The 14,324-nt window shown below is 43.3% G+C and overlaps 1 protein-coding gene across 16 annotated transcripts in view; it reads right to left on the bottom strand.

Moving 5' to 3' along the window:
* Positions 1 to 357: 357 nt before the first annotated feature.
* SORBS2 (sorbin and SH3 domain containing 2) overlaps positions 358 to 14,324 on the bottom strand; it is a 184,609-nt gene continuing 170,642 nt past the window's right edge. For all 16 annotated transcript variants that reach the window (XM_037055213.1, XM_037055195.1, XM_037055196.1 and 13 more), the window contains 3 exons: positions 7,721 to 7,770; positions 3,871 to 3,977; positions 358 to 2,480 (listed from right to left, as the gene is read on the bottom strand). In XM_037055213.1, coding sequence (XP_036911108.1) covers positions 2,419 to 2,480; positions 3,871 to 3,977; positions 7,721 to 7,770 — 219 coding nt within the window. In that variant the 3' untranslated portion in view covers positions 358 to 2,418. The remainder of the gene's footprint in view (positions 2,481 to 3,870; positions 3,978 to 7,720; positions 7,771 to 14,324) is intronic.

Consider the following 14,324-nt stretch of genomic DNA (forward strand, 5'->3'; position numbering starts at 1 on the left):
TCCAGTGGTCATACGGCTTTGTAGGGCAAGGATTTTAAGTTTTAAGATAGTTGAATTGGGAAAGTGCTTACACTTTCTTGTCATTAACTTCTCCTTGGGGAAAATGAAGCTATTTATGAGACAGAAATAGTTGAATGTGTTGTTTTAGCTGAAGAGCAGTTTTTAGCCAGAGTATATTTAGCAAGTGAGTTTTGGTGGTGGGTTTAACAAATACTTCCTCTCTGAGCTGATGCAGATCCATTTTTTTACCCTCCATTGGTATGTCTAGAGAACACAGGGAAAATGCATTTTCTCTTAGTTTTTCTAACAAATTGGGGTAAAACACACACTTTGTCATGCCAAGAAGGAAGACTGAAGTATACTTCCAAGCAAAATTTATTAGATGTCTATTCAAGAAAAACACAATGACCTTTGCTTGTAAGAATTCAAAGTCAATTACCTGAAAACCAGGTGTGAATATTTTTCCTTTTAAAATCAGATACAGAGAGTAGAAACAGTAATTTTTCTTAAATATGACAGGCAACAGATATTGAAGTCTTTTCCCATAAATGGCATGGAGGGTAGTTACTCATTTATCAGCAAAGCTGCATGCAGCCGACCTCATCTCAAACCAAAGGCCTTTAAAATATAAAGCTGGTTGTGAACTTGACAGTATTCAAGGTAGGCTACTCAGAGATGTTTCTTTACCTTTTTCCTACTGAAATTCCTTGGTACTGGGTATTTATGTCCATTGCAGTTTGGCTGCTAAGATCTTTTAAGTTCATGAACTTTTGCATGAATGCTGTCTTACAGAATCACAGTATCAAGGCGTGCTTATCGTCTGTGGGATTGGTAAAAGACAGCCTTTAGCTCAGTTGAAGGGAAGGATGAAGACCGAATTAGGAAATTCCCTTGTTTTCTCAACAACTAAATAGTCTGTACAAAAACAAAGGGCAAACATATGTACAAAATTGTAGAGTCTACGCACGTTGTGAAAAGATCCGCCACTGTCCACAGAACATCATAAAAAGTTTTATCTATAAGGTGCTCAAGATCCAAATATGAATAGTTCTTATGCAAAGTCATAAGAAATACAAAGCTAGTTCTCAGGGTGTGCGATTTTCAGGCACTGTAAACTGTGTCAAAGCCTTCAAGTCCCAGTATCATTTTGTCAATTTCTGCTTCAGGGCAGAAAACACAACCTGGAGGGTTTAACATTGCCTCTTGAAAGTGCCTAATGAATTCCAAGGATATATTTTACACACACCAGGAAAATCAGGCTCAACATATTCCTGTCCCCAAATGTAGCCAGGATTCTGAGTTCCATAGAAGAAAAATAATTATCATAGTAAAAATAATTGTATTGATCATAACCCTTGCTAAAACCAGCCCTAATACCTGTGATGCTTCTAAAGTACTCTATTACTATAAAATAAAGTGTGGGATTCTTTTACATTTCCATAAACTGTACGACATATCACATGGATTGTCTGTACTCATACAATCGCAAATGTGTGTGTGCACACACAGTGAAATCTTACCTATGAATATTGCTTACAAGTGTCTATGTTAGAGTAACTTTTTGCACCTCTCACTAACACTGCTTTTATTTCAATTTTATCTGATAAATAAAACACTAAGAGCTCATTGTTCATGATGCTGATTATTACATTTTAATATAAAATAGCAATGCAACTTTACAACACAATATTTTTTTTTGTAGTCTAGCTAAACCTCTTATATTCCCATGATTACTACCAAGAGCTCTTATTCACTTACTGTTTGCACTTCTAAAAAGTACAAAAGAATCGCAGGGAGAGACTGCTATTGAACACTCACATTCAATCAACAAACATCTCACTCATCCGAATGAACTTTCCTACCCTTGCTTTAGGTTTTGTAATCACTGTGCATATTACAACATCGAAGTGCAGGCAAACAATAGCTGAAGTACAGTTGTCATGTCGTGTAAACGAGGACACTAGGCAAACTCGTGAAAAGAAAAATACACTGCCAAGCTAAGAGTGTGAAAATGCACACCGTGGTATTAAGTAATAGACTGTCTTCGGGCCACCTGACGGGAGGGACGTACTCTGACGTGGGCCAGGGAGCTTCCTCAAGACGCTCTCATCCTTTGCCTCGGACAGTTAACCCTTTTCAAGTGTAACACTTTTCTTTCTGATCCCATCACACAGACCAGTCAGTTCAGAGCAAAAAGCAGGAATAATGCACTTTCACACGGAACCAGCCTGCCAGTCTCCCCACGGCTCAGCTCTGGCAGTTACGTTGCTGGTGGTTGGGTGGTGGGTGGGGATGGTGATGGCAGGTGACTTCTATTGGAAACCGTAAGGCATAACAGCAGGAGGCCTGCGGGGACCTTGGAGGGCAGGTTATGCAGATGTGGTGCTGAACCATAGCTTCGGTAGGAGGGAGGGCGGCTCACAGCCTCTTGACATAGTTCCCAGGGAAGGTACCAAAGAATTTGGTTCTTCTCGAGGTTCCTGCGAACAGAAGCAGTAAAGGAAATATAAGTCCATATACATGGGCTGGAGAAGTCTTCCCGTCCAAGACTCCACTGAAGGGGCAAACCCTGCCGGGCACTAGGAAGACCAAGTCAGCCGTTTTTTTCTGTGCTGCTGGTGGCCTTTGTAGTGTTTTAGGGTTAAAGGCTCTGCCTCCATCACGCCCGGCTGAACCCAAGAGCTCAGCCTCTCAGCCTGGGGAGAGCGCGTCCTGCTGGGAAGGTGGATTTTTAAGTGTGCCCCGATGTCTTGGATGTCTTGTGTCTTGCATCTCGACACAGGTGTCATGTGGAGGCATCAGGGCACACGGTCACTGTTGTTTTATTGTCTCACAGAAGTTCATGCCGAATGCCCCACGGTTCATTTACAAATAGCACTGCCAGAGTTATTATTACAATATAGAAAATTCAAGCAACTTGCAAAGTCACTAAAGGAAAAAAAGATAAACCACCGTTTGTGGAGGGGGACCGGGACTCTGTCATCGGGCATGACTTCTAATTTGAGCGAAACCATAAGCACAAGGGGCCATCAATGTGATCGCCTTTCCTTTCAAAGAACATAATTCTTTTGAAACTTTTTGTAACCGCTGGTGCACTGACTTCATCCTCGGGATTTCCAGCTCAAATCAGAGTGAATAGCGTCGTCACAGCTCCACGTCTCATTTTGGCCGCGAGTTAACAGACATAGAGGTGGAGGCTTGTGGCTGCATCGTGGCTGTGGTCCTTTTACTATTCCCTTACTGATTGCCTGGCTGCAGAGTCAGCTCCTCATTCCCTCATCCGCTGTCTCCTCCAGCCTCCTGTGCTCTTTCCCCTGTGCCCTGCTGTGCGAGACTCTCATCTCTAACTGTTCCCCAGACCACTCCTAGCCTTGCAGTGGGCGGAAGGGAATGTCTGTCCACTTCTACCATGAATTACAGTAGGGTGAGTCCCCAGGCTTGAAGGGCGCCTGCAGCAGACCTGGTGAGTGGGTGAGCTGTTTGCTGGACCCCATTCTCTCAAACGGACCCTCACTGTTGACAACTAGCATTCTCCGTGGGCCAGAGTGTTAGTATTTCTTATCTAGGGAGCATTTTTGTAGGTGTTCTTAGATCTCAGCCTTTCCTGGTTGGCGCCATTGAAGGAAATTTTCTTCTCCCAGGTGAGTGGCAAAGAAAGCTGGCAGCAAATCCCATCTACCCAAAGCGGTCAACACCGAACTACATTAAAAATGCAATGGCCTGGGGGTCACGGAGTGCGTGTCAAAGTCTGAAAGAGCGAAGACATTATGAAATCAAAGAGAGCTCGATTGTCACATCAGGCCACGCAAGGGAGCGAACACAAACACATTTCAAGTGGCCGAGTGTTTCTAGGAGGAGACACCCACGTACCCACAAACCACCCGTCATCACATTTTTCCATCACGTCGATGACGTCGCTCTCTCTGAGCTCCAGTTCATCTTCGTTCCGAGGAGTGTAGTTATACAGGGCCTGGAACCTGCAACGGGACAAATGGACGTGCGTAAGAGGGAGGTCCTCGCGGCTCTGCCAGGCTACAGGAGATGCACACTGTTCATTTTACTCTTCGCATTTCTGTTCTCACTCACCTATTTTAATTAGGTGGCCTGAGTCTTTGATAAGCGTGTACAGAGAGAACTATTTAGACGCTTGTGGGAGTTAAATCACTGTACTGGATTCTCAAAACTTTCAGTGAGGAATATCTATAGCAGATTATAACATCTCTGAGATGGATTAAACATTTTAACCTTTCTCAGTCAGACCCACATTTCGACCAGCGAGTCACAGATGTCGAGCCATGCAGACATTCGGCACTAGCAAAGAAGTGCCGAATGCATTATCCAGCTACACACAAACAAGGAATTACAGGTTTAGCTCTCTACAATTGGAAGGACATTGTCACAGTTTGCAAGTTGAATTTTCAAATTACTCTAAATTGACATGTATGTACCAAGTGTCTCAGACATATGCCTTCTAAATCCCTAGGTGAAAGTGACTGTAACACAGAATATTATTTTTTTCACCAGGAAGAATTCTCTGAAGCAGTTTAGTTTTCTAGTATGCGTCTGTGTTTTCTGAGGATTTAGAATTTGGAAATTTGATATTATTCACCCAGGAAATGAAGTGGATCTATTCTGTGCTGTTATCAGTGACCTAATTTCAAAGAAGAGATAGATTATGGGCATAAAAGTTCCCCTTTAAAAGATCCTGGAGAAATTGTGTTGGAGAAATTGTGTGAAAACTCTCTCTTGAGGTAATTTTCCATAAAAAATAGATAGAATGCTACCGCTTTCCTTTTTCTGTCTGAATTCTTTGAGAGCATATATTTTGGTGACATTGATTCATAACACATTCAGACGTTGAGTTTTTGGTAATAAAACGCCTTGCATTTAGCGCATATTAACATGGACTAGCCTTTCGAAAAGTGAAGACATGAATTCTAGCAGCTGAGGAGGTCAGGAAGCACTGGATCTGCGGTGAAGATGAAAACTTCACAGTGCTTCTAAAATATTATCAGTATTGTGAGGGGGTTCAAAAAAAGATCAGTGAACCTGTCCGCTGTTGTCGTAACAGTTACGTAATTGTACCAGTGTGAGAAAATGAGAACCACATGTCAGGGCGTTTTGGATTTTTTTTGAAAGTCACCTTAAAAAATTTGGCACTATGGAATACTGCTCAGGACCTAGAATGGTTTAGTTCCAATTTCTTTATTCACTTGGAAAATCATACTTTGGTAGAATGAAACTAGTCTATCACTTGGACTCAAATGTTGTAAGTCAGGGACATAGTCCCATTGGCGCCCCTCTCCGTCCTTGTCCAGGGCCTTGGTGAAGCAGGCCTGGGTGGGGGGCTGGGGAGTGTCTGGGAAGGAGTTGGTGACATGAGGTGTCCAACTTCTTCTCCTACAAAAGATGTCTTCCCTGGCCTGGGACCAAACCCTGAAATCCCAACACTGGAGACATCTTCCCCTATTAATATTTTGGCCTCCTAGTAAAACTTTACAGCCACCTGCCCTCTTTGAGATTGGGCTTCTGCACCTCATCTGTTGAGAGGCAATTCTGATTACGAGGGAGGGTGGAGAGAAGCAGCCAGAATCTCGGAATGGCAGCAGAAAGGGCCCTGGAGGGGTGGGACACCAACATCACTCCGTTTGGCGGCCTGCGTGGGGCCAGCCCTCGTTGGAGTAATCATAGGAATTTGTTGTTTGCTTAGGGATTTGACTTGGAGGCCATTCAGGTGAAGGGATGATGCATTTTGTATATCCACGGGGAACGTTGACTTCAACATAGTTCCTTCTATAATTCCACCCTTGAGAGAGAGATTCGTTCCCCGCTGCTAGTTCAGTGGATATACACCTCAGCATCTCTCACTTGGGGACACACTGATTCTCTGACCGAGCTTCTCAGGGTTCAGCTGTCACCCAGGCACGGCTCCAACCACTTAGGGAGATGGGCCTATTTAAGGCCACAGACTCCGGCTGCTTGGAGACTCTCAAGGTCCCCAGAGCCAATAAAACCAAAATTGGCACGAACTCCTACTTCGCATTGGCATGATGAAAGCCAGGGTGCTTGTCAAAATTTACTTGCCATCCCGGTTCACTTAGAGCACAGAAAAAATGGGGAGGTCAGGGAAACATAAACCAACCCTTCGGAAACCCTGCCGCCTCTCTGGGCTTTCAGAACGAGCATGGCCAGGAAACGCAGTGAGTTGCAGTGTCATGAGTTGGCTGGAAAGAAGTGCGGGCGCCTCCACCAGAGAGCGGACTTGTCCATAGGGGATGCTCCACCACCCTAATGCTTTCCCTAACTTGCGACTTTTTAATCGGGTATTTCACCGTAATTCTGAATCGCGGCACCGTAACGCACTGTCCCTATTTTCACTCTAAACCTACTTCTTGAATGAAAGAGATTAAGCGACGCCTCATAAATTGGGGTTGCCGTTAAACAGAAAAATAATGAAGAGTGTTTTACAATGTCCAAAGCAGGACTTCAAACCTGTGCCTTCTCCCAAACTCTGAGCTCAGAGGTTCCATAAACAGGCAAATGGCCAAGACCGGAAGTCTTAACTCCACAGTTCACAAAACAGTGCACCTGCTACACCTTGTTAATTCACAAAATCCTTACGCGCTGCTACTATGTTGTTGGTGATGCCATCACCCTAACCAGCCCTGGGATTTATTTTTTTGTGATGTGATCCTATCGTCATTTGCGTAAATAAGAAAACAAACAAAAACGTTAGAATTACGGGTCATATTTAAAATGTTTCCAATTCAGTGACATTTTGAACGATTCTCATGTCCAACCTGTCCTTTTCATAGTCGTGCTTAGCGGGGCCTTCTGGTTGTCCTCGGAGACAGCCAGTCTCAGGCGAGGGGCGCTTCCTGAAGAGCATGCTTTTGGCTAAGTTTCAGGTCTGCGAGAAATGAGGAGGATGCACCAGGCCCACACCTGCTGGACTTGCTGGGCTCCAGGTGGGCGGAGCCTGGGCAGTGGGCGGGAGGCTCCCCCCCTGTGTGGGCTCAGGTGTGCCTGACACACGTCCTTCCAGGGGCCTCGCTCCTGACTCACAGAATGGCAGGCACCAATAGGGGGTAGATCCCCCCCGAGCCTCTCCCATGGGCAACAACGGAACAGAAAAAGACACACAAAATGGGAGTCTGAAGGACAGTATCTGACACCGTCAGGACGACTTGACATAGTATCAGCCAGGAGAGGAGACTTGGAAGTGTGAAAAGGCATGTCACCGAATGACAGCGCATTTGTAATATTGCCATTCCCAGAGACCTGTTCCAGAATGTGACTTTGGGATTGTCACTAACTTATCACTTTAGGTCTATTGTACCGTTCTCCTGCTCTCTGAACATGTGCAAAAACAATGTTAAGGCATTTTCAGTGTCTTTAAAGCTATAGTTACTAGGATCTACACGGTGAGTGAGCAGAGGGAGACGAATTCTCAAGTCTTAGGAATCCCTGTAGCTTCGGAAGGCTTCCCTAGAGCATAAATAGGTCTCTGCAAATCACCGGTTTCCGTTTTAAACTCGTGTTTTCTCTCCGTTACAAGATGGAGGCTATTGCAATCCCTCTTAATCTGGGAGGTCCCATGCTAGTTCCTTTGGTCCCTGTCACTCGCAGAGTTGTGTCACCCCCTCTTTTGGTCCGTCAGTTGTCCATCTTGTGAGTCAAGGTCAGTCCTGAGTTTAGAAGATAAGAAGAAGATACGTACGGTTCCCCGCCACCGTGAATGTTTTCGTGAGTAAACACAGGACGCTGTGGCTGAAATGAAATGATTTTCAATGTTATCAATGTTTAAACCGGTGCTGCTTAAAAGATAATTTGGATAATGGCATGGTACTTTTCTTGACATTTAATATTTCCTGTTGTAAAAAACCAAGAGGAAGAAAACAACAACAAAGGGCTTCTGCAGGATTAATAATTAAAATATTTTGAAGGGTGCTTCGAATTAATTTATGACAACCAAGGTTCAAATGTTTGGAACATATCCACAATCTAGATTGCTCAAGTTTTAAGGAAAAGTTGAGGTTTAGTCCCATTGATTTTTTCAAAGGCCAGGAATATGGCAAGAACATAGACACCAAACCACTTGAACGGGAAGTCTGGACACCTTCATACAACCTTATTCCTCAGCGTTTTCTCAAACAAGCAGAAAATGAGCCACATTTAGTCCCACAGCCAAGTATCCACATTCAATCTTGTCTACTTTTCCTTCACAGAGGACATTTTCACATACAGTACAGATGGAAATACCGATAGGCAGACACCCCATGCTACATTTGAATTAACACTCTCTGTTCTCAGTGTGGATAAAACACATGCATTTTTTAAAAGAGGAAACAGAGAACTATAAATTGAATGCAACAAACAATATCCAGGTAACATGTAACATATTACCTTAGAAGAGAAATATTGGTGGGAATTCCCCGTGCACTGAACTCCCCAAAGAGTTTCCTTGCTTTTTAAACTAAGCATCAAGACCAGTATCTGTAATAGATACTTATAATATTGGAAATGACAAGCCTTAGTATCCCATATATCCCCATAAATATTGCAGTGAATGAAACTTAACACATTTGTTGAATATGTAAACTCAGTGCCCTTTATACCAATGACCTCAATATTACCTTTAAAGGTAAAACTTATTTTCACAACATGCTTTAAAAGCATTCTCCTCTAAATGATGGCTACATGGGGAAATGAGGCAAATCAGAGCTTGCCTGGCAATTCTAAAAGTCACTGATGGCTACTGAATCAGTTACTAGGTAGACCCATGTGCTTAGGCGTCAGGGCCAGGGCCACAGCCTGGATCTCAGGGTTATGAGGGGATTCCTGACAGGCTGGGTAGTTTTCCTTGCAAATTGTCCGGAGAAAGCCCACTGGTCCAAGGTGGGCAACTCTGGGGTTCCTTTCAGTGTGAGTCTAATTCTGCCCCCTTCCTAAATTCTGCATTTACTCTCTCTTCGTCTAAGCTGGCCTATCTAGCCAAAGAAGAGTAGGTACTTGCTTTACTAAATTTTAAGCTTTGATTATATTAATTGAAGTTTTTGTTAATAGTATTTTTAGAAATTATAGTCAACAGTCTGTGCATGGAATATATAAACTTAAGACTAAAGAATGGATAAAAATGATTGGACACATGTATGACTTTAGAGTACAATACTCTTATAAGTCAATATAAAATTACTAATGATATATTTGCTACTAAAATTATAAAATATACTGTTTTAAAAATGATGAAGACTAAGCTGTTTTTCAGCTATTTTAAGGTCATTGAACATATTAAATCAATTTAAATATATGAAAAGCAAATATAAGTCATTTATAAGCCTATATGCTCTTACATTTCTTCAGTTTCTTGTTGAATAATATATATAAAACTTTTAATGCAGAAATAAGATGTATATGTAAATTGCTATGAACATTTTATAATGATTTCCAGTCTTCTTTCTCATTTTAAATCACTACAGAATAAAACTCCCTCACATATGTATATATATTTTTTAGTTCTATTAATCATTTTCTTCTTTTTTTGTTTTGAAGTTAAGATTGTTCTAGACTATTTTTGTTGTCATAAATAACAGTGCTATGTACATTTTGTACAAAGGACTGTTTTTCTTCTTTTGAACCATCCCTGAAAACACAATTCCAGGAGTAAAATTTCTGCCCAAAGATTATACATTCAAGCCACATCCGATTGAAAATGCTTTCATTAGTCACTCAAACATACTGTGTATAAAAATGTAACTTAAAAAATGTACATTACCATATTTGCAATCACACGTCAAGGTAGGCACTGTTCTCTCACAAAAACAGATGTGGCACCATTTCCAGTGTGTAACAAACTTATAAATAATAAATAGTCCTTGTCCTTGCCTGAAGAGAAAATGTCTTGTAAAATATATTTCCTTGTGCTCTGAAAATGGTGTCCCCATTTCCAAGTATTGAAATCATTCTGATACTTGTAAGGTGAGTAAAAATTTGACGTCTACATGTGACACCCAGGGTTTGGCAAAAGCCATTTCATTCCTTCCTTACGCTAAAGTGCGGCTGCAACTTTAAAAATCAGATCGTTCATTAATATAAAACAGTCTGCCTTTAACATCATCGGTGTAAGGGCCTTTTCGTTATTGTCGTGACGGCTTTGCCAGTTTAATTCAATTCATCTCATCTCGTGCACCATGGAAATGAATCCTTCCTTTGGCAATTATGAAGATGAAGCTATTGCCAGAGGGGTGCGGCCCCCCAGGTCCACTGGCCCACGTGTCTCCGGACCTCGTGCTTCCGGACTGCCGGCCAGTATGGCCTCTGCTTTCCCCCACCTTCCCCACCGTGTCTTCTCCTTCGTGTCCTTTGAAAGTCCCTTACTTTTGTTTGCCCCACATCGCCAGCTCTCTGCGCTGTTCCCATCCTCAGGCCAGGGCTGACCACAGCTTCACTGGCACAGGAGTTGTGTGTCTACTGCAACACTGGGCTTTAGAGTGTCTCTAAGGTTGCCTTTTAAACAGGCATCATTTCCATGTGAACGTGCATGACTGGGAACCGGCTTTGTGGAAAGATGGCCGTGACCGTATTCGGATTCACTTATTCTAACAGTTTTTGGTCAACCGAGGAATATGTAGCACTCATAGACACATTTATGTCTTTCTGGAGTTGGCCTTGGCTGTATCACCTTGGACACAACTCCTTAGCTTCCTGATCTTGAAAATCAAGGAGTCGGACCAGGTGATGGTTAAGATCTTGCCTGTCCCCCTCAAGGAGTCTGTGAAGGAAGCAGCATGTCCACAGGCATGTTTCCGGTGTCACATCTAGGTGCCATCACCAACCTCACTCAGGGAGTTATCAGAGAGCTGTGGCCATCGACATTTATGGGGCAATTCTCAAGTGTCACAGTCATGTGGAAACAGTAATAACTCAACTCCATTCTGCAGATCTGTCTGTAAACCAAATCCCCAAGATGGTCACGAATAAGTGAAAAGAAGAAACGATGATAATGTTGACTCTCACTGTTTATTGCATGCAAGATTACTATGATGGAATAGATGGCCTCAGCTGGTTTAAATCAGCATCTTAATTTTCCCCTTTAGGCAGCTGTGTATGTTCTGTGTGATCACAAGCAAATCATCTTACGGCCTATCTTTTTTGCTTTTCCTCCTCTTGAAAAGCACATCTGTTGCGTGTCTGCACTCTACTGCCACCCCATGGTGAGGAGGGGCAGCAACATGCTAAGCGTTCATGCCTTGAGTCAGCTCTTCCCAAGTTTGTTCAAGCCTGGATTGGTTTTTGAAGGCATTTTAAAGACCGCAGAGCAATGTGGGCTCAATATTCATCTGTTTTTCTGGCCATGTTTTCCCCTTCCCATGTTTAAAACTCTTAAGAAAGGACCACTCTTTAGCCATCAGGATTTCTGGTCTATGATCCTTTCTACTTTTTCTACTCAGGCATTTCTAGTACTCATAACTTCTTAGCAGTTTTGCAATAAATACAGAACAATCTACCTTGGTGACATTCAGAAAGGCTCACATGAGCTATGAGTTTATGAATGTGGCTTCCCACATTCATAAATCTGTGGCAACAGGCTAGAGACCCCATGCTGGAAATTTTGGGTGAGTATTACATCATGCTTGAACTCTATTGTCTTGATGAGTCTTAAGTACAATAAAAGTTAGAAAACCCAATGGAGCATCACGCTATTTTCATGGAAGCCTAAATATTTCACCTTTTCCTTTCAGTGTTACTATTTTTAATGTCAAAAATGGATACAATGGAGACAAGTTTTGAGCACAGGCTAACTTTCAAAGCCGGAACCAAATTGCAAACCACTGATCACACAGGAAGCTGCTCTGAAACATCCTCAAACCTCTAGTATTGGCAAACTACTCCTCTAGCTCAGGAGGCGAGACACAGTCTGTCCCCGACCCATCCACTCATCTGTGCTCTGTAGAGGCATCTCTGGAGGGTTACCTGTACCTCATGTTAGGTGATTTTTAAGTACAGGATGACTGCTACCTTAAATACTAATGCGGAAAAAAATATTTGACAGAGTTATAAGGAGCTCTAGAGCTCTCAAATAAAACATTTCCCCGGAAAATGTTAGTAACTGCCAGCCAGAACTAGATGAGACACTCCTTTTCACAGCATCATGTTTGTGCTTAAAGGCTTCCTTTCCTTCTTACATTATGACATTAACTCACACTTTGCATTAATCTAAAGACTATAAAATATGTTGCACACAAACGCACAGAACATACAAATGCATACTGTAAAACTCTGGCAACAAAAAACTTAAGGTGACCCAAAGCATGCCCTGTTATTGACCCATGGGAAATTTGTGGCCATATTAATTACGGGAAAAGCTTTTTTTTGTTGTTTTTTTTTTTTTTTTTGCTCTGGAAGGCTCTTCTGTGGAGTCTAAGAATCTCTTCAAATCAACATTCCTCTTTCTCTATGGCAACACCAATCTCTGGAAACAAAAGGAGGTCTTATTTTGCAACACAAAAAGCACCAATATGGCATTAAACACAGAGAAGTCTCTCCATTTGTAGAAAGCAGAAAAGGGAGTTTTCTTTGCAGTGGTGTCCTGAGACCCTTGCAGACCCTCAGGTGACAGATGACATGAGGTTTAACGGGGCTGTTAAAACAGAGGGTAAACGCACTGGCCTATTCAGGGAAGGCAATTCCAAACCCCTGGCTGCCTTCCTCAGAATTCGCAGTGCCATTCAGAATCCATTCGTTGTCAAGTGCCATCTGTGTTACAGAACTCAATAGTTACAGGGAAAAGCAGTTGGATCTTTCAGTTCAGCCCAGGCTGTCAAGATACCTGGAGAACCTGGAGTCCAGGGTAGCAGCGTTGGCCTAAACAGGGCCACGGTGTGAAGGGAGCACCCATCACCAGGGCAACAAGATGCCTGGCAACAAGGGTCATGGATTAAAAAAAATCCAACCAAACTGAACGGCACAGCAGCGCCCATTACTGGAAGTATGTGTGAGTTCAGTACAGGGGGGAGCAACAGTAGGTTTACGGTTGTGACTACGTGAAACACAGAGTTTATTCTTGGATTGTCACTTATTCTTGTTTCCCAAACAAACAACTGCAAGGTCACTTGTGCCCTGCCCCGGTGACCGCTTTAGCCTTTGCACGCAGACAATGACTGGGAATCAGAGTTTATAGAGGGCGTTTGCACAGAAGCAGGAGACTGTGTAGGAGGCACAGGGTGTCCCCTTGTTTGTCTAGTGGAGAATGTGGCCACATCTTTCTGGACTCGGGACAGCTCACACACACACAAAATGGGGGAACATTCTGCAAACGCTTTGGATGGCGGTTTTGGGTTGATCTGACATCATAGCTCATCATCACTTGGTCACTTTATCCCAAGGTTGCCTCTACCCTACTTGCAAGGACAGGCGAGGAGGAGCCAGCCCACTGAGAGTGTGTGTGTGTACGGCCCGGTGCCTGGCCCAAGTGTGTCTGTCCCTACCCTGTGGGGACCGCTGAGCCCTCTGACAGGCGAGCTGCAGGATCTCCTAGACATCACTGGACTACGCGGAGGCTTACCCAAGACAAAGGTCTCGCTTTTTAAATCAGCCTGGAAAAGCCATGAGAAGTCAGTTAGTTCCCGTCTTCACTCTGCGGCCTTCGGGGAAGCGTTCCTGGTTTGGTTTTCATGCACACCCAGCACGCCAGGCTCCCGAGTGCTGGCACAGCAGGGCGGGTCTACCCTCTGCAGACAGCTCTGCAGGTGCTGACCTCACACACCACAGGCATCAGTCTGCCTCAGTCCGAACTCACAGGCAGTGCGCAAGAAGATTATAGAGCGAAGGCGGCCCAGAAAAGGTGTTTGAAGGCAAGGTGCATGGCTCAAATGCATGCAAGAAAACTTCACGCCTCTAACAGAATGCTTAACCTGAGATTCAAGACACCCTCAGGTCTGACCTGTTTTCTTTGAGCTTATTTGAGTAAGAGACAGGGCAATTTTGCTCGATAGCCATCAAATTGCAAAAAAGTGCCAATCATTTGTTGGGGTGGAGGCAGAATTTTCTAACTAGACACATAAGAAGAAAATATGCCTTTTCAGGGGAAATGATGAAATATAATTACTGAATATTGTCCTAACTCCAAGCACCTTGCGACTGTTTTGGTATCCCTTCAAAGGAAGATTTTTAACATGACAGGGAATGAGCTCACTGGTCCTGTGTGTGAGTATGCTTTCTCTCCAGTAGTGGGTGCGAGCTAGCGCTGTACCATGGGGTATTTGATTTGTTCACAGGGACTTCAGCAGGACTAAAGGACTTTTAAATAAGAGCATGTGGTTTTC

The sequence above is a fragment of the Sturnira hondurensis genome, unplaced genomic scaffold (genome assembly GCF_014824575.4).
Source record: "Sturnira hondurensis isolate 20B ecotype Veracruz unplaced genomic scaffold, ASM1482457v3 Scaffold0008640, whole genome shotgun sequence".
Taxonomy (NCBI): Eukaryota; Metazoa; Chordata; class Mammalia; order Chiroptera; family Phyllostomidae; genus Sturnira; species Sturnira hondurensis.